Source organism: Mustela nigripes, chromosome 2, assembly GCF_022355385.1.
Source record: "Mustela nigripes isolate SB6536 chromosome 2, MUSNIG.SB6536, whole genome shotgun sequence".
NCBI lineage: Eukaryota > Metazoa > Chordata > Mammalia > Carnivora > Mustelidae > Mustela > Mustela nigripes.
In genome coordinates this window covers 203,960,287-203,979,960 of record NC_081558.1, presented here as the reverse complement: position 1 = coordinate 203,979,960, position 19,674 = coordinate 203,960,287, and the positions used below count along the sequence as shown (strand labels likewise).

The window sequence follows — 19,674 nt, the reverse complement described above, 5'->3', positions numbered from 1 at the left end:
TATTTATTTTATTTTTTTTATTTTTTTATTTTTTTTAAAGATTTTATTTATTTATTTATTTGATAGAGATGACAAGTAGGCAGAGAGACAGGAGGAAGCAGGCTCTCCACGGAGCAGAGAGCCCGATGCGGGGCTCGATCCCAGGACCCTGGGATCCTGACCTGAGCCGAAGGCAGAGGCTTTAACTCACTGAGCCACCCAGGCGCCCCCCATTAGCTCATTTTAATATAATATTTTAGCACAGCCATCGGAGGGCTTATCTTTCGTGATCAGTTTTTTAAATATTTTTGGCTCTTAATTAAATTATTAAAATGTACTGTGTCAGGAATACATTGAAGACTAAACAAATTCAGAGGGAATCAATGTTCTTTTTATGACACAAAGCAAGTATAATATTTGTGGGCTCTAATGGCAGCAGACCATTGGGATTGAATTGGTCTGAATTTCTATTGTTTTTATTAGCTGTGTGGCTTAGGGTGTTCAGAATTGATCTACTTGAACCTCAGTGTCCTTATTTTATTTTTTATTTTTTTAAAAGATTTTATTTATCTTAGATAGAGAGAGTGTGAGCAGTGAAGAGGGGCAAAGGGAGAAGAGGAGAGAATCTCAAGCAGGCTCCCTGCCAAGCACAGAGCCTGACTCAAGGCTTAGTCTCATTACCCGAACCTAAGTTAAGAGTTGAACATTGAACTGACTAAGCCATCCAAACACCACCAGTGTCCTTATTTTAAAATAACTTAATAATGCCCAATTAGTAGGGCTTCTGAGAAGATTATAAATATGTTCTTCTATATTTCACTTGGTAAATGGTAATTGATATTTTCTTTCATAGTTTTAGAAATAGAATTTCAGAATAAATGGATTGATTCTAATTCTTAGTGTTTAATTTTTTAAAAGTTATTTTAATGTAAAATGTATAAATGTCTCCTGAGATTCTACACTTCAGCTGCTTTTTATTTTAAAATTTAGAGAACTGAGAGTGTTTTCTTTATTGCCTTGATTTGTGTGTTCTGGCAGATGTCTCCTTACGTGTTTCATTTTTGTTTCTTCAGACAACAAATGAAAATCAGGCATTGTATTCTGTTCCACTTGTACAACTGTTTGCCTGTGTCAGCTGTGATTTGGCCTGTGAGCTCAGTGCTTTTTTTGATTCTGCAACTCCGGATACCATTGGCAATCTCCCTGTAAATCTAATCAGTGAATGGAAAGAATTTTTTTCCCAAGGCATCCACAGTTTGCTTTTACCTCTTTTGGTGACTGCTACAGGCAAGTGAAGGGGGAATCGAAGTGGAATTCATTGCAAATGACTAGTTGAAAAATTCAAAACAAAAACTTCGGCTGCTTAAGTCAAACAGGACAGAATAGTAAAGTAAAAACCTGAGAGGAAGCTTGGCATCTGAGAAGCATCATATATGCTTCTGACAAAAATTGAAAACTAGCAAAGTATCCAAAGACTTGCAAGTTAAAATAGTAGTAATTCAGATAACCTGAAGAGGTTATTTATAACTCAGACTCCTCTTCTTTTTAAGGATGAGGTAATAGAAGTTATGACTACTGTTTAAGATTACATTAAACGGTTTCTAGCTAGGACTATTAAATTAAAATACTAATTTGTCAGTTTTTTATTTCATTTTCTTAAATGACATTTGACCGTGAATCAGTCAAGTTCTATTATTCACTTTGTTTTGGGATGTGCATGTTTCTTTCCTTTTTTTATCAGAAGAAAGTGAAGATAAATCTGAAACATCCTTTCAGAATGCAATGCTGAAGCCCATGTGTGAAACATTAACATATATCCCAAAGGACCAGCTGTTGAGTCAAAAACTCCCTTCAAGATTGGTTGCTGGCCAAAAAACAAACTTACCGGAATATCTCCAGACTTTGTTAAATACATTGGCCCCATTACTCCTCTACAGAGCTCGGCCTGTGCAAATTGCTGTTTACCATATGCTATACAAGTAAGAATTCTTCCAATTGAATCAATGTTGTGATGGTTCAAAAAAAAAATATATAGAATATATATTTAACTTGGTCATTTAATAAAAAAAGTAAACTTAACCATACATTTTAGTAACAGGGATGCCAAATTTTGGATCATTTAGGTCACTGTTCTCTATACACAGTTTACATTTAGATAGTCCTGGACACAGGTGATTATTTCAGGAAACAATCATTTAAAAATATACTCATTACAAAGTGAGTATTGGTCTTTCTGCTCTTAAACATGTGAACAGTTTAATGTAATATAATATGACATTTATTCTGACTGCAGATTGATGCCTGAATTACCACAATATGATCAGGATAATCTAAAGTCATATGGAGATGAAGAAGAAGAACCAGCCTTGTAAGTTTTTTAAATAATTTGTTTTATTAAATTCTTATAATTTAGATAAACACAAAAGCTCTAAATTTAGAGTATATATTCATTTAACAGGTCATTTAAAGTCATCTGTAAGATAAAAATGAAAGTTAGAGTCCAGCCAAAAAGAAAGTTTCTCTCAGTAATTGTTCCTAAATCATATTTTCAGTTTGCTACTATTTAGCAGAACTTTCATTGACCACACGGTAGCTGTGGAAAGAGTATGTCAATTCAGATATCTATTTGGCGCCTACTTTGTGCAAAGTATTAAATGCTGAGGGGAGAATATGGTGTTTAGTAATTATTCTTACTCATAAGGAGCTTATCATCTACTATAGACAACATTACTTTGTAATAGAGGACAGTGTGTGGCAAGTGCTATGGAAAAGGATAGATAGCCTGCTCGGGGAACACAACTCCGTGCACCGGAAGAGAAGACTTTTTTTTGAGGAAGAGACATTTATGCTGCATCTGTCAAGTTAGGTAGCAGTTCAGTAGGGCAGGGAAGACTATAAATTAGGGGAATACCATGTGTGAAGGCATGAATGTTGAGGATGTGACAGGAAGTGTTAAGTAGTTGTCACTTAACACATTTTTTATTGTCTATATGTTCCTCCACGGGAATAGAAGCTCTGTAAAGTCAGGAATTTTTGTCTTTTGTTCCGGACTGTATTCATAGCATTCAGAATGGTCCCTGGCCTAACGCAGACTCATGAATACTGCTCATTTGTTTAATGAAAGGATGAATGAATGAATACGTATGGAGTAGGTGGGGAAGGTATAGTGAAAAATAAAGCTGGATGGGTACCTAAGGTAATGAAGGGCCTTAAAAATTACATTTTCTGGGATTTGGGGCATTATTTGGTAGAAGATGGGAAAAGTACCAGCTGATTCTGGCTATAGTATGAATCATAAATTATGGAAGAATCACACAGAGGTGGAGCCTATTCTAGAAACAGTAACAGTGCATGAAGGGCAGCATGGAGATAGAGAGATACCTTAACTGGTATTTGTAAAATTCAGTGACTGTTGGTATTTAATAGAGAAGGTGTGGTACTGGGATAGTGGTGTTGAAGGTAAAAATCCAAGGGCAGAAGCTTGAAGACCTGTGTTTATGGGCTGGAAAAAGGAAGCCACAAGAGAAGCGTTGCAGAGGTGAAAGGAAAGGACTGAGCTACAATGTCAGAGTTTGACAGGATATACACAAGTAGTTCACTTTTGGAGAATCTCTTAAGTTCATCTGAATGATAATGTTAATGAGTAGAGTAGTTCAGTAAAGAAGAAGATTTATTTACATTGTCATAAGTTAATATGAATATTGAATTTACTTTCCTGAAAAGACATACAGTCTTATTATTATTATTATTATTTTTTTTTTTACCTTTTATAGGGATCTGGTAGGACCCCATATCATTTGTCATTCCCCTGACTAGCTGAGAGTCTTGAGATTAATCATTAAGCTTCTCTGGGTGTGTGATTATTTTTCCATCCATAAAACAGGTTGAAATACATGTTTTCTAAAAGTGTCTTTTCTTCAAGTGCTAACAGCTAGAGCTTAGGTTTTGTAGTATTTTTCATATATATTTTAAATGTATAACTGAAAAATATTTTACATATTTATGAATATAGAATGTTTTGTTTACATATGTTAATGTATTTGTAATCAAATATATTTAATTTAGCAGAGTTAGCGTTAAAACTGAATCTATAAGGGGGGAGTTTTTAAATGATTTTTGGAAAATAGAAAGATTTTTCTAAAATGCTTAAAGTTTATACATGCTTTTAGTTTTTTAAGGAATAAGTTATGAAGAAAATTGTGGTGTTTAATCATTGATTCATAGGTCACCACCGGCAGTGTTGATGTCTCTTCTTAGCACTCAAGAGGACTTGCTAGAAAATGTTTTGGGGTGTATTCCTGTTGGACAGATAGTTACTATTAAGCCACTGAGTGAAGACTTCTGCTATGTTCTGGGATACCTCCTCACCTGGAAATTAATACTTACTTTCTTCAAAGCTGCTTCATCTCAGGTAAATAAATATGTGATAACTTTTGATAGTTCTGTCCTCTGTGTGTTTCTGTTACTATTCTAAATCCTTTGTTTCCCCTCTTTTTGAAAAAAAGGGAAATGCCTCTCATTTTAATCTAATCTTTTCTGCTAACTTCAGACATTCTGCTCTTTTTGTCCCTTAACTTCCTTATCCTCCCCTCCTTCCCCACACGTACGTGCACAGACACAGGTTTTTGCAAAAGTAATCTCTGGAATGTGCTGGAGTTAATTTTTTTCTAACTGAATGTAGCTACCAAGTCTTTTTATTGCAGGAAACAAGATTTATATAATTTAATTTTATATTATCATAATAATAATTCCAAAGAAATTGGCTTTTGCTGGTTTTTTTTTTCCCCCCCACTGTGGTCAACTTCTGACCCTATGGAGATTTCAGTTAATACATCATTGCGGGGGTTCCTAGGTGGCTCAGTGGGTTAAAGCCTCTGCCTTAAGCTCAGGTCATGATCCCAGGGTCCTGGGATCCAGGCCCCCCCCCCCCCAATTGGGCTCTCTGCTTGGCAGGGAGCCTGTTTCCTCCTCTCTCTGCCTACTTGTGATCTCTCTCTGTCAAATAAATAAATAAAATCTTTTAAAAAAATACATCATGGGGAATTTATCTTATTTCAGAATCAGTGTTTAGAGCCAGATTTGTGAAATGCTACCTATGTAATTCAAACAGTTAATCTCCCAAGTGGTTAAGAAAAAAAAAAAATCCTAAAATAATTATTTGCCCAAATTATTCTAGCAGCCACTAGATGTCTCTGTTGTCTCATGTTTAGGAAGAAAGATCTCAATGTCTAGGAAGAAAGCTGGAACGCTGGAAAAATTTCCAGGTTTTTTCTTTTCTTTTTCTTTAGGCAGATCCCCACTTAGAAAGTTCCAATTAAATGTTGATTGAATCAGTTAAATAAACTGATGGCTTTTTTAATATAAACAATGGCTTTCTTTGATAGCTTAATGCAATAAAGGTTTATTACCTTACATTTAAGGTGTGATTAAATATGGCAATCATTTCCAATGTGCTTTTTCAGAATTCCTAAGTTATAACTTATGTTGTTGCTAATAACTCATACCTTGGTACAAATAAATGAACATGAATGCATCTTTGCATTCGTTTATCTAAAGGGAAGATGAAATTACAGAGGCAGCGATGATCTAGGCCAGCCACTTATGTTTGTGACTTGGGCTCGTTTTATTTGTTGGTGATGTATTTCAAGTAATCCTTTTGGGGCTTTCATATTTGTTTCTTAAAATATTGTTGATCTCTAAAAAATTGCAGCAAAGTGAGGCTTCCATGTGTAAGAGTTTTCTTTTTATCATCTTATATTCAGAGATTTAGAGAATGTCCATGCGTCACTTTTTCCAGAATTGGGGTAAGGGGACAGTACAGCAGCATTTAGTGAGCCTGGAACTTGAACTGCACTATGACAGTTAAACCAGAATAACTCAGTTAATAACCTAATTAGATAAATCCTAAAGCAAACAGAATTTTTTTTTTAAGATTTTATTTTTTTATATCTCAGAGAGAGAAAGAGCACAAGCAGAAGGAGAGGCAGGCATGCACTGAGCAGGGAGCCCAACACAGGACTCGATCCAAGGACCCTGGGATCATGTCCTGAGCTGAAGGCAGATGCTCAACTGATCGAGGTGTCCAGGCGTCCTGCAAATGGAAATTTTTAAAAAGCACTGTAATTGGTCCTAAATTTGGGCCTTTTAAAAACCTTTTTCTTAGGAAAATCAACAACTACTAGTGAATCAGATTGAATTGGAACAAAGCCATGAGCTTCGTGTTTCATAGCTTTACTAATAATATGCTTTTCACATACTATCAAATTTACTTATTTAAAGTCTACTGTTTGGTGTTTGTGCCATATTCACAAAATTGTGCAAATATCACTACTTTCTAATTTTAGAACATTTTCAACATCTGAAAAAAAAGAAACCTCTACCCATTTGCAGTCAGTTCCCATTTCCTTTCAGACCCTCCAGCCCCTGGCAGCCACTATTCTGTGTTCTGACTCTATGGATTTGCCTCTTGTGAACATTTCATATATATGGTCTTTTGTGTCTGGCATATTTCACTTAGCATAATGTTTTCAAATTCATGCATGTTATGGCATATATCCATACTACGTTCCTTTTTATGGCTGAATAATATTCCACCACATGATGAGTATACCACATTTTGTTTGTTTGTTTTTTTAAATATTTTATTTATTTACTTGACAGAGAGAGATCACAAGTAGGCAGAGAGGCAGGCAGAGAGAGAGAGAGGGAAGCAGGCTCCCCACTGAGCAGAGAGCCTGATGCGGGGCTTGATCCCAGGACCCTGAGATCATGACCTGAGCCGAAGGCAGCGGCTTAACCCACTGAGCCACCCAGGTGCCCCCCCCCCCCTTTTAAGATTTTATTTATTTATTTGAGAGCATGAGTGAGGGGAAGGGCAGAGAGAGAAGCAGACTCCCTGTGGAGCTGGGAGCCCGATGCGGGACTCGATCCGGGGACTCTGGGATCATGACTTGAGCCGAAGGCAGTTGTCCAACCAACTGAGCCACGCAGGCATCCCTGTAGTTTCCCATTTAAAAAAAAAATTTCAGGGCGCCTGGGTGGCTCAGTGGGTTAAAGCCTCTGCCTTCAGCTCAGGTCATGATCTCAGGGTCCTGGGATCGAGCCCCGCATCGGGCTCTCTGCTCAGCAGGAAGCCTGCTTCCCCCCCATCCCACCCCGCCTGCCTTTCTGCCTACTTGTGATCTCTGTCTGTCAAATAAATAAAATCTTTAAAAAAAAAAATTTCTTGGGGCACCTGGGTGGCTCAGTGGGTTAAGCCACTGCCTTCAGCTCAGGTCATGATCTCAGGGTCCTGGGATCGAGTCCCGTATCGGGCTCTCTGCTCAGCAGGGAGCCTGCTTCCCTCTCTCTCTCTCTGCCTGCCTCTCCGTCTACTTGTGATTTCTCTCTGTCAAATAAATAAATAAAATCTTAAAAAATAATAGTTTAAAAAAAATAAAAAATAAAATTTCTTGGGGCGCCTGGGTGGCTCAGTCAGTTAAGCGTCTGCCTTCAGCTAAGGTCATGATGGTGGGATCCTAGGATTGAGCCCCGCATTCTCCCTTTCCCCTTGTTCCTCCCCACTGCTCATGCTCTCTCTCTCTGTCAAAGAAAAAAAAATCTTCTAATGGTTTGTCTGTCTTTCTTTTCCCCCTATGTTCATCAGTTTTATTTCTTAAATTCCACATTTGAGTGAGATCATATGGTATTCGTCTTTCTCTAACTTACTTTGCTTAGCATTATACTCTCTAGCTTCATCTATGTTGCTGCAAATGGCAAGTTTCATTCTTCTTGATGACTGAGTAATATCCCATTGTATATATATGCCACATCTTCTTTATCCATTCATCAGTTGATGGACATTTGGGCTCCTTCCATAATTTGGCTATTGTTGATAGTATTGCTGTAAGCATCAGGGTACATGTACCCCTTCAAATCTGTATATTTGTATTTTTGGGTAAATACCAGTAGTGCTGGATCGTAGGGTAGTTTTACTTATTTATTTATTTTAATGGAATGCAACAGTACTTTAGTTATTTCAGTGCTGCAGGTCAGTTGATCTGTGCCACCCACAACAGACCTATTTTTCTTTGAAGATTACCTGACATTTTTTTGTTAATGTTACTGTTTTTTGGTAGGCTCTACGCTCAACATGGGGCTTGAACTCAACCCTTAGGTCAGGGATTGTGTGTTCTACTGACGGAACCAGCTAGTCATCCCAGGGTAGTTCTATATTATCTCTTTTGAGGAACCGCCATACTGTTTTCCAGAATGGCTTTACAGTTTGCATTACCCACCAGCAGTATAAGAGGGTTCCTTTTTTTTGCGCGTCTTTGCCAACTTGTTTCTTGTGTTTTTGATTTTTGCCATTCAGACAGGTGTGAGATGATATGTCATTGTAGTTTTGATTTGCATTTTCCTGATGATGAGTGATATTGATAATCTTTTTGTGTGTCTGTTGGCCATCTGTATGTCTTCTTTGGAAGAATGTCTATTTATGTCTTCTGCCCATTTTTTCAACTGGATTATTTTTGTATTTTCGTTGTTGAGTTTTATAAGTTCTTTGTATATTTTGGATACTAACCTTTATCAAAAAAATCCATTGATATGTATCATTAGTTTTGGTTTTTTTTCCTTTTTTCTTTTCTTTTTTTTTAAATTTATTTTTTATTTATTTTCAGCATAACAGTATTCATTATTTTTTCACCACACCCAGTGCTCCATGCAATCCGTGCCCTCTCTAATAACCACCACCTGGTTCCCCCAACCTCCCACCCCCCACCCCTTCAAAACCCTCAGATTGTTTTCAGAGTCCATAGTCTCTCATGGTTCACCTCCCCTTCCAATTTCCCCCAACTCCCTTCTCCTCTCTAACTCCCCATGTCCTCCATGCTGTTTGTTATGCTCCACAAATAAGTGAAACCATATGATAATTGACTCTCTCTGCTTGACCGATTAGTTTTTTAAAATTCTACTTCCAACTTTTTTTTTAATTCAGACTTAGGAGGTGGGAGAATAATTCAATGAAAAGTCATTACCTTTTTCCTAGAGTCACAGATTCTTAATGTTACTACCTTTGAAGATTTACTTATTTATTTTTGGAGAGAGAGAGTGCATAATAGGGAGAGGGAGGAGAAAGAGAATTTCATGCATGCTGAGCAGGGAGCCTAACACGGGGCTTGATCTCATGACTCTTGAGATCATGACTTGAGCTGAAACCAAGTTGGACGCCCAACCCACTGAACAACCCAGGCATCCTAATGTTGGTACCTTTGTACATGTTTTCTCTGTATTTACTTTTCTCTGCTGATCTATTTGAAAGTTGCAGACTCATGATGCATTACAGAAAGTATTTAAACATGTGTCTCCTAAGAACAAAGACATGTTTCTTTAAAATTTGTTGGTATAGTTATTATACACAAATTTAATTTTAATGCAATATCTAATTTGTATTCAGATATTGTTGGTTGTACCTATAATGTCCTTTATGGTTTTGTTCCGTCTCTGTTGAGGATTTATCAAGGATCATGTTTGTCATTTTTCTTTAACCCATAATTTCCCTTTCTTTTCTTTATTGTCATTGAGGTTAGTTATTTTGTAGACTCTCTTAGGATGTGGATTTGTCTGATTGTTTCCTCATGATCAGTTTCTGGTTAATTTTCAGCAAGAGTACTTACTGCATGGTGGTGACGTGTCCTCAGTGTGTCACCTCAGGAAGCATAGAATATGTGTCCTTTATTGGTAATAGTAAGTTTGGTTACTCAGAAAGGTGGTGCCCTCCAGATTTCTCCATTGCTAGGTACTTTGATCAACATATTTTATTTTATTTTTTTTAAAGATTTTTATTTATTTATTTGACAGAGATCATAAGTAGACAGAGAGGCAGGCACAGAGAGAGAGAGGGAAGCAGGCTCCCCGCTGAGTGTAGAGCCCGATGTGGGGCTCTGTCCTAGGACCCTGGGATCATGACCTGAGCTGAAGGCAGAGGCTTAACCCAGTGAGCCACCCAGGCGCCCTGATCAACATATTTTAAAAATAAATTCTGTATCCTATGACTTGATACTTGTATTTGAGCATTTGTAGTGTTTAGAAAATGGTGTCTTACACCAAGAGAGGAAATATATGCTTTAGTGGGAAGAATGATTTTAAAACCTGTAGATATACTAAAAAGTTGCAAAGTAAATGTGAACATATAAAAAGTGGGTTATTGAGGAATGAGTTCTAAGGCACACAGATGCCTTTAGTGCGCCTAGTGGTACCAGACTTTCCTATGTCTTAAAATTGTATTTTAATCCCTGTACAGTTAATGTATAGTATTGTATTCGTTGTAGGTGTACAATATAGTGATCATTAAGTCTGTACATCACCCAGTGCTCGTCACAACAGGTGCCCTCCCTAATCCCCATCACCTATTTCACCCACCCCTCACCCACCTCCCCTCTGGTAACCATCAGTGTTTGTCTCTGTAGTTGAGAATCTGTTTTTTGGTTTGTTCCTTTTTTTTTTTCCCTTTGTTTCTTAAATTCCACATATGACCGAAATCATATGGTATTTGTCTTTCTCTGACTTATTTTACAAGCTTTTCCTATTTTTTACAAAAAGAACCAGAAATCCGTATACTTTTTTAAAGATTTATTTATTTTGAGAGAGAGAGTGTATGTTTGCGCTTGTGGGAATGAGTGGAGGGCAAAGGGAGAGATTTTTCGGACTCCCTACTGAGTGGGAGCCTGATGCAGGACTCAATCCCATGACTCATGAGATCATGACTTGAGCAAAAGCCAAGAATTTGTCACTTACCTGACTGAGCTGCCTAGGTGCCCCAGAAATCCATATTTTTGAGTGAAATCCTGCTTTACAAAACGACCCTAAGACATTTTGGACTACTAGTTTGTGCTCTCTTTTCTAAAGGGATGCTGGAGTGTTTGATACAGGGTGAGGTCAGCCATAAAAGGATTAGTTTTAAGCCGGACTACTGTAAGATTAAGGACTATGGTGCAGAAGGGGTATGTGGAAAACTTGGGAAGAGAGGGAGAAAATCATCTGTGGGAGTAGATTATCTTAGAGAAAGCAGAGGTGAACTTTTTAACAAGGAGATAGTTTGAGAACGATGTTAGAATATGTCTGATAGTGAGAAGATGGTGAAAACTGCTGTTTATGAAGAAAGGAAGCAGTGCCATCAGCTGACTTGTTTGGAAAGTCAGAATGTGGCATATATTTTGTAGTACTCTTCCATGTAATTCTAAGTCTTCAAATTAATACCTTTTTCATTGTGTTCTTGTACTATCTATTGTGCTTTGATTTGTTCTTCTCACTGACTTGGTTTATAACAAAAATTCTTTACTCTCCACCAGCTTCGGGCACTGTACTCAATGTACCTCCGAAAAACAAAAAGTTTGAATAAATTGCTCTATCACCTGTTCAGGCTTATGCCAGAAAATCCAACTTATGCAGAGACCGCTGTTGAGCTCTCAAATAAGGATCCTAAAACATTCTTTACCGAAGAGCTCCAGTTGAGTATTAGAGGTCAGTATGATGTGTGTTTGTGTTCTTTCTGGTAGACTAGGTCCAGATTAGGTTGTATTTATTATGCTGTACTCTCCAGAGTTTGGAGAATAACCCAAACATGTGTCCTGGCTATGAGAAGATTGAACTGCACGATTTTCCATATTTGTCTAAATATCACATGCAGTTAAATCTTGTGTTAAGGGTAAGAAATGTACACATTTTTGAAGCTTTGTTTGTTGAGACTGTTACCATTTGTTCTGTAAGCAAATATTTGTTAGGTGATAATGTTTTGTAGTCCTGTAAATAAGTAGTCTTCAGTTGGGGAAACGAAGATGAGTAAAATTTATTTCCTTCACTCCAGGAGCTCAGATTTTAGCTCAGGGGATAAACATGCATGCATCTAGTTGTACTTCAGAGTTTTAAGTGGCTTCCTTAGAATTGAAATTTTTTAAATGTCTTGGAGACGTGAGGAGGGCACTATGTCTTGCGAGTACTGAGACGGATATTCTAGGATTTTTGTATAACACATCAGTGAGGTCTGGGGAAAGTATAGGGACCAAACTCTTTTCATAATTTATAAGAAGACAGTCTTTAAATTTTTCCTTTTTTTGTTTAAAGTTAATTTATTTATAATCTCTATACCCAATGTGGGACTCAGACTCATGACCTGGAGATTGTGATTTGCAATGCTTCATCGAGTGAGCCAGACAGGCACCCCTAAATTTTTCTTGGTTTCTATTTAACTTCTTTTCCTACTCCCTGTGTGTAGGGGGTTGGGGTTGTCCTTTTTAAGATATGTATGTTCCCCTTTTTTGTGATCTAGCTTGTGAGATAGAGAGTGCTATGTCTAAGGCAGATTTTTCAGTGTCATTTGGGATCTTCTTTCTTTTCACTTCTTTTTGCCATTCCAGTGATTCATTTTGAATGTGTGAGAGAAAGTGAATATTCTAGAGTTGTGGATTCTTCAGTATATTTGTTTTTTGATCTCTAGCTCCTAGTGTTAAGGAATTAAAAATGATTTTCTGGTCTGTTATTCTGTGTAAAAAATACATATTACTAATTAAGAATTTGTTTTTTCCTCAGAAACATCAACTCTTCCCTACCATATCCCACACTTGGCTTGTTCAGTCTATCATATGACATTAAAAGACTTGCCTGCCATGGTTAGGCTGTGGTGGAATAGTAGTGAGAAGCGTGTTTTCAATATCGTAGATAGATTTACAAGCAAGTATGTCAGCAATGTTCTTTCCTTTCAAGAAATTTCTTCTGTGCAAACAAGTACACAACTATTTAATGGCATGACGGTTAGTATTGAATTTTTTCCAGAAAAGTTGTTTGAATACTGGTTATGTCTATCATTTGTAGTGAGTATCATCACAATATTAACCATTGGTTCAGAATTTACAGAAGTTGTCTATTTTCTGATTCTTGGGTATCAAGTCTTAGTGTATAGATTGAAACAATGTTATAATTTCATTTATTCCCATCAAAGTTTTTGGACATTCATTAATTCGTTCAAAATATATATTGGAATACCTGTAGATTCCAGGCAGTGTGTGTCAGTCACTTGGGAAATGGACAGTTTAGGGGTCAAATTCCTATTGTGTAATAAATATACCATCTAATAAAGGGAAAAGTGTTACCGATATGTTTTTTGCATTGGAAACTGGAAAGTGGCTCATTAAGAGGAAGAGTGCTCTGCAGTCAGCATGGGAAAGATTCATCTGACTGAGGGCGTTAGATGCACCTTTATGGAGGATGATTACTTTGAAGTGGGCAGGGTTGTGTTTTAGGGGCAGTGAGGAGAAAGATGTTGTATATAGAGAGAACAGTATGGCAAAAGCAAAAAGCGTGGAGATGAGAGTTTAATTTCTGCGATTGCCCTAAGAAATGATGAATAAGCCAGCATTCATACAGAGCAGGATTCCTGAAGGTAAATAGACAATCAGTTGCTTCCATGATGAATTGGGGCCATGTTGGGAAAGGCCTCAAATGATTATCTAAAATATTTGGTCCTATTTGGCCACTGGTAATTTTCCTTTGAGGCAAGTGACACTGTCAGTGTAATAATTGGTAAAATTGCTCTGACTGCAATATATAGTATAGGCTGTTGACATGGAGCTTGGGTTCAAATACACAGTCAGGGGAGACACACTGGTGTAGACATTGTGAATAACAAGGAGGGCCTGAGTGAGGGAGTATCAGTGAGAATGTTCCATAAAAGGAGAGGTATGTTAAAAATTTTGTGATGATTTATCCAAACTTGTAGCTAGTTAATATCTGGGAGGAGGTAGAAGGAAAAATTTAAGATGATGCTATGGCTTTTAGCTTGGAAATAGGACAGTCAGAAGAGTGCATAGGTCAAGCATGATAATTTGTGTTTTATGTTGTTTGCAATGCTAATATGAAAACTATAAATCTAACAGTTGATGGTTGACTTTAGAGCTCAAGGGAATTCTGTGGCAGAGAAAGACTTAGGAGACTTCCAGATACAAATGATATTTGATACCCTGGGTATGGAAGAAAAGCAGGAATTAATTCATTCTGTCCTGGTCTGTTTCAAACTATGCGCCAAGCTTAATTTCATAAAACATACTTTTTTATGAGCAGGATTTATTTTGAAACTAACTTTCAATTTCATAAGAATCACTATAAAATGTCAGGTATATAATCCTGTGTAATAAATATCTCTTGTCCAGTAAACCAACGTGTTTACCTCGGACTTTGAGTGAAGACTGACTGTTAATAGTCAAGCTATCAAGATGTGTTTTGTATGAAAGGAAAGAAATGTACAAAAAGTATTACCTTTCCTATGTTGCAGGTTAAAGCTCGAGCTACTACTAGAGAAGTGATGGCTACTTACACTATTGAGGACATAGTTATTGAACTTATAATACAGCTGCCTTCCAATTACCCCTTGGGTTCAATAACTGTGGAGAGTGGGAAAAGAGTAGGTGTGGCTGTTCAGCAGTGGCGGAACTGGATGCTGCAGTTAAGCACTTACCTCACCCATCAGGTAAGTTTCTGTGTGTACATTCGGCTTTCCAGTTAGTCCTTCCGACCTCCTCTTTGAAAGGGCAGTAAGACAAAATATATCATTTCTGATTGAGGTTGGAAGAGATACCGTATTTCCTTGGGTCAACACAGATGTATGACTGAGTGACCTGACCCTCCCTACTGAGCTGTTTTCCTTTTTAAAGTTCTGCATTTCTTTTCTTTTTTTTTTGGTTTTTGAGAGGAGTTGACTTTACTCCACTCACATTGTGGATGACACAAAACTATACATGGTGTTAAAGAAATTGTTTGAGAGGGAATCTTTTTGTAAGATACTGGATCGATGAATAACTTTGGAGCTACTTTTAGTCTAACATGCCAACTCTCCTTTTGTGATTAGAGAAATCCCAGTACTCTCAAAGATCTTTGACTTTTAAACATACTGTAGCTGTTTGCACGTTGAAGCTATAAAACTTGATGTATTGGTGCAAAACCTTTCTTTCAGGTCTTTCTTTAGTGGAGAAAAATTCTATCTGGTTTCTAAAACTTGGCAGGTCATTTTAAAAGCCAACATTCAGAAAACTTAGGAGATGTGAATATAGCCAGGCAGATTCTCTCTTTCTAAATTAAAATTTAGGGGCACCTGAGTGGCTCAGTTGGTTAAGCGTCTGCCTTCAGCTCAAGTCATGATCTCAGGATCCTGGGATCGAGCCCCATGTCATTGGGCTCACTCTCTCTCTTGTGCTCACTCTCCCTCTCTCTATCTCAAATAAATAAAATCTTTTAAAAATTAATTAGTTAATTAAAATTCAACTTTAGAGTTTATGAAATTGAATAAAAATAACTTTGGTATTCAGAGTATATTTACTCTATTTTTTTCCTTTTTGTTAACAGAATGGAAGTATTATGGAAGGCCTAGCTTTATGGAAAAATAATGTAGACAAACGTTTTGAGGGTGTTGAAGATTGCATGATATGTTTCTCAGTCATTCATGGCTTTAACTATTCTCTTCCCAAAAAAGCCTGTAGAACATGCAAGAAAAAGTTCCATTCAGCCTGCTTGGTAAGCCCAAAGAGAAATTAACTTATTTATATTTTATGTATATTTATATGTATGATATCTAGAAAAGAAAATGATGTTAAACTCGTAATTGCAGTTAATAAGAGGCATATTAAAATGATTTTTCAAAATCTGTAAAAAATAATTATTAATTTACGGAGACTGGTAGCATCAAAGCACTTTAATAAATGGGTGTTTTTATTATAGCTCTCTCACACAGTAGATGGTCCTGTCAGATCTAGACCATAAAGGAGACTGAAAAAACTAGGGGCCATCTGGGTCTTAGAGCTCTTTACTCTTTTTAAACATCATATTGAAAAGAAAGCTGCCCAGTGTACAGTCGCTTCATAAGGAGGTCTTCCTGACATGTCTTAGTGGTTGGGTGGTGTGGGAGCCGAGGGAGAAAGAGTTATACTGTAGCCTTTGGAAGTAATACTGAGTTGTGTTGATTTTGGAGAGGAATGGGGGAAGCTAAAATGTTGGTATCTTCCCTTTTCCACTTAATCATAGTTAAGCTTACCTTGGATGTATATGTAAAATGACAGCTTTAAAAGGTTCTTTTAACATTTAAAAAAACATTTTTTTTTTCCCAGTACAAATGGTTTACGTCTAGCAACAAATCCACTTGTCCACTCTGTCGTGAGACCTTTTTCTGAAATTTTTTCCTTCCACTGGAATTGATCCCTGAAGAAAATCAAACAAGGACTGTGGATCTGGATCCATCTTAAAGTGTTGATGGGAGGAGGCCAGTGAGCGTTACTTTTAAATAGGACCTTCTCTGGAAAATTATTTTGGTTAATGTAATGATCCTAAAATCAGGTTTACTTATCTTTAGATTGCTTTGTAAATGTTTGAAAACCTTTTCTTTTACATAAGAATATTACATATTTGAGAGAAAATATTTATATTAATAGTTTAATCTTTTTGTATATTTAAAAATAAATATGGAAATACCCTAAATTACAGAATTGGAATTTGTGAAAGCACTGTACAACTATATTATACTAAAAAGCCCACTAGGTTTGTTGACCTATGTTCTAGAAGAGTCCAAGTGAGGCAAATGAATTGAGAGGGTTGATTTATATCTACAGATATTTTAAGATTTATTTATTAGTTATCAGAACAAAATTAATTAGTATTCTGATATTTGTAGATTATTTTAATGATAAAAATGAGGCCAAGCTATTAATATAGCTTATCATAAGCTATTTGAAGCATGCTCTGAAATCCTATATAAAAGAGTGTAAACTGAAATTTAAGGTGTCTCCATTAATCAAGGGTTATGAAATTCAGAAAATTAAATTCACGGCACTGACTTTTTGCTGTGGAAGAATTTCCGTTTGTTAGTGAAATATGAATTGCATTCTTGTCAGTGAGCTTATTACTCCGTTTGAGTGAGTCTCTAGAGGGTATGAAGTTGAGAGAAACAGAATTAGATTATTTCATTCATGAAGCAGAGTGGTAGTTATCCCTCTATTGAGAGGGAAGAAATAAGTATTTCTGGAACTTAAGACTGATGGAAAAAACAAAAATTTTAAAATGTTGTAGAAGGCTTTCAATTTTGTAAGCAAATTTTGCTATTCTTACTGGCCAAAGTTACACTAAATTAGAGATTTGGGGGAGCTTATTTTTTCCAGCCTTTAGAAGTACAAGTTAATAATTTTAGTACTAAGTAAAATTCAGTAAAATGGGCTGAAGTGGAATAGGTGAATACGTTCCGTTTGCCACAACACTGTTACCCTTAAAAAATTGTGCCCACGTTATAAAGGTATGGAAGTTTGGAACTTGGAATAATTTTATTGCAGTCTTCCATTACATGGGAAATATTAACATATCTGATAGCAAGTTTACTTGAAAGATCAGCTGATCATCTCTGTTGCAAATGTTTAATTGGCAAAAAGAAGTCATGTTAAATAAAATCACTGCTTACCATCACCTGGGTAAAATGGTTATTATTGAAATAGGATGAATGTGGTCAGAATATCATAGTCGAGAGAGAAGTATTATGCGTGAATTATAGATCTCTTGAGTTGAATATGTAGATGCAGTGTCCTGCCCAGTTTTGTCGGTCTCTTGGATTTTTCTCCCTAGTGTTTATTATCTTATAGCCTTGAGACTCAAGGAGTCAGTGAGAACAGATAGCAAAATTCTACTACCTCTTCTTAATCCCTTTCTTAAAATATTCTCTATGTGTCTCTCTGACCTAGTAATCCCAAAGGATTGTGTTACTCCTCTGTGAAAGTTGCACACTTTTCCTTTAAAAATGGTTTTATAATAAGACCTTGTTTATAACTTTTCCAATATTGGTACTTCTTGGCTTCTGACCCAGACCTCAAGTAGAACAGAAAAGGGAATAATGGAGCATTGTTTTTCCGTTGTTAGCATCTAGGGCGTCAAGTTCTTGGTGAAACACTATAATTCAGTGGAATACCTACTCTTCATACTTAGGACTCTTAACACATTTCTTTGAGACTTGTAAATATAAGTGTAAAGCTTGTTACTGTTTATATGCTTAAGAAAAAGCTTTCCAGAATAATACTGAAATTCAGAATATCATTGATTAAAGTTTTATTTATACAGCTTTAACAACTGCAGAGCATCCCTTAAAATTTTAGCATAAGGACATTAAAAATTGCATGATTCAAAGCCCATTAGCAAAATTTTTAATTTAAAATCCTAATGTAAATCGCAAATTCTAGAATTTATTTTTAACTCTTATTTATCACATGTTCTAATGTATGTACATAAGTTTCTGTGGCTTAATATTATTTGATAAGTTTTTGTGGTGTGGACGATTGTTATTATTTGATTGTTATACCATATGTGCCCATTAAAATTCTTTTTAATTATAAAATATTTCAAATATACAGAGTAATAATAACAATAATATAAATGCCCTTGTATTCCTCACAAACTATTTTGCCATATTTGCTTCTGATTTTTAAAGAAATAAAATCTTCCTCTTTTGTACTTCTCCCCGATGCCATCTCCTCTTTCCCTCCCTGAGCCAACCTGCTGTTCTGAAGTCGGTGTAACTCTTCCCTATTTAAGAGTTTATATTTTATCATGTGTTTCTATCCATAAATAATATATAGCAGTTAAAAAAAATTTATTTGCAATAGCCTATTGTATGTAATCTTTTGTGACTTACTTTTTCACTCAACATAACTGCTGTTTACTTGCCGGTTCATTTCAATTATTATTTTTTTTGTTGTTGTTATTTTGAGCAGTGCGGCAAGTGTACATCCTTGATAACACTTTCTCCTGCACATGTCCTAGATGTTTTGGACATTTGCCCCCAAATGGATTTTTCGGTAGTTGATATGTATAGTCTGTGATTTTAGACCTTGTCAAGTTGCTCTCCAAAGTGGTGTGCAAGTCTGAGCTGCCAACAGTAAGGTAAGAGAGTTCTGGTTTTCTTGCCTCATCACCAGTATTTAGTCTTCTCGGATTTTTAAGTCTTTCTAGTAAGAGCTATGAGAGCATGGCTTTTTGTTTTAATTCATATATCCTTGGCTAAAAAGAACATTAGCTTTATTTCATATACTTACTGGTCATTGTGAATTTATTATCTGTATGCCTACTTTACTCTGTTACGTGGCTGCTTTTTGTTTGTGGGTTGACTTTAACGTGGTTTGTGGCTGTCTTTAATTATATAGAATTTTGCAGTTAAATTTAGTCAAATTTATCATCATTTTCCTTTATGATTGAGCCCTTTTTGTGTTAGGTTTTAAAAATTCATTACTTTCCTGGAGTCTGAAAAACTCTCGAAAAAATTTTTTTTCTAAAACCATTTTCCTTCAGAAGGTATAAATTTCAAAATATGCCTAATTCACCCCAAATCAAATTTTGTGATTGTTTTTAGAAATCCTACCTCATGTTGATAGCCAGTTCTCATAACATCTTTTATTAAACAATACTGCCCATTCCTCATTAACTTTATAGTGACTCCTCTCTTATATTAACCAAATCTTACATGGGCAATTTGGTTTCTGGACTCTGTATTCTGTTCCACTGGCTTACTTACCAGTGTCCATTCTACATAAATTTTTTTTTTTAATTTAAAAAATAGCTTTATAATTAATTTGAAGAGGAGTTAAGTAGTCCTCTACTCTTACTGTTCCAAAAATTTCCTTGGATAGCCATATGCTCTGCTAT

The 19,674-nt window shown here is 36.1% G+C and overlaps 1 protein-coding gene across 2 annotated transcripts in view; it reads left to right on the top strand.

Moving 5' to 3' along the window:
* The window catches only part of LTN1 (listerin E3 ubiquitin protein ligase 1), a 68,030-nt gene extending 49,538 nt beyond the window's left edge, over positions 1-18,492 (top strand). The window contains exons 22-30 of one of the 2 annotated variants that reach the window (XM_059392210.1): positions 1,053-1,266; positions 1,721-1,958; positions 2,273-2,347; positions 4,204-4,390; positions 11,310-11,481; positions 12,547-12,767; positions 14,285-14,479; positions 15,352-15,519; positions 16,110-18,492. In XM_059392210.1, the coding sequence (XP_059248193.1) occupies positions 1,053-1,266; positions 1,721-1,958; positions 2,273-2,347; positions 4,204-4,390; positions 11,310-11,481; positions 12,547-12,767; positions 14,285-14,479; positions 15,352-15,519; positions 16,110-16,172 (1,533 nt within the window). In that variant the 3' untranslated portion in view covers positions 16,173-18,492. The remainder of the gene's footprint in view (positions 1-1,052; positions 1,267-1,720; positions 1,959-2,272; positions 2,348-4,203; positions 4,391-11,309; positions 11,482-12,546; positions 12,768-14,284; positions 14,480-15,351; positions 15,520-16,109) is intronic. The other variant, XM_059392209.1, reaches the window with a different exon arrangement.
* The last annotated feature ends 1,182 nt before the right edge of the window (positions 18,493-19,674 follow it).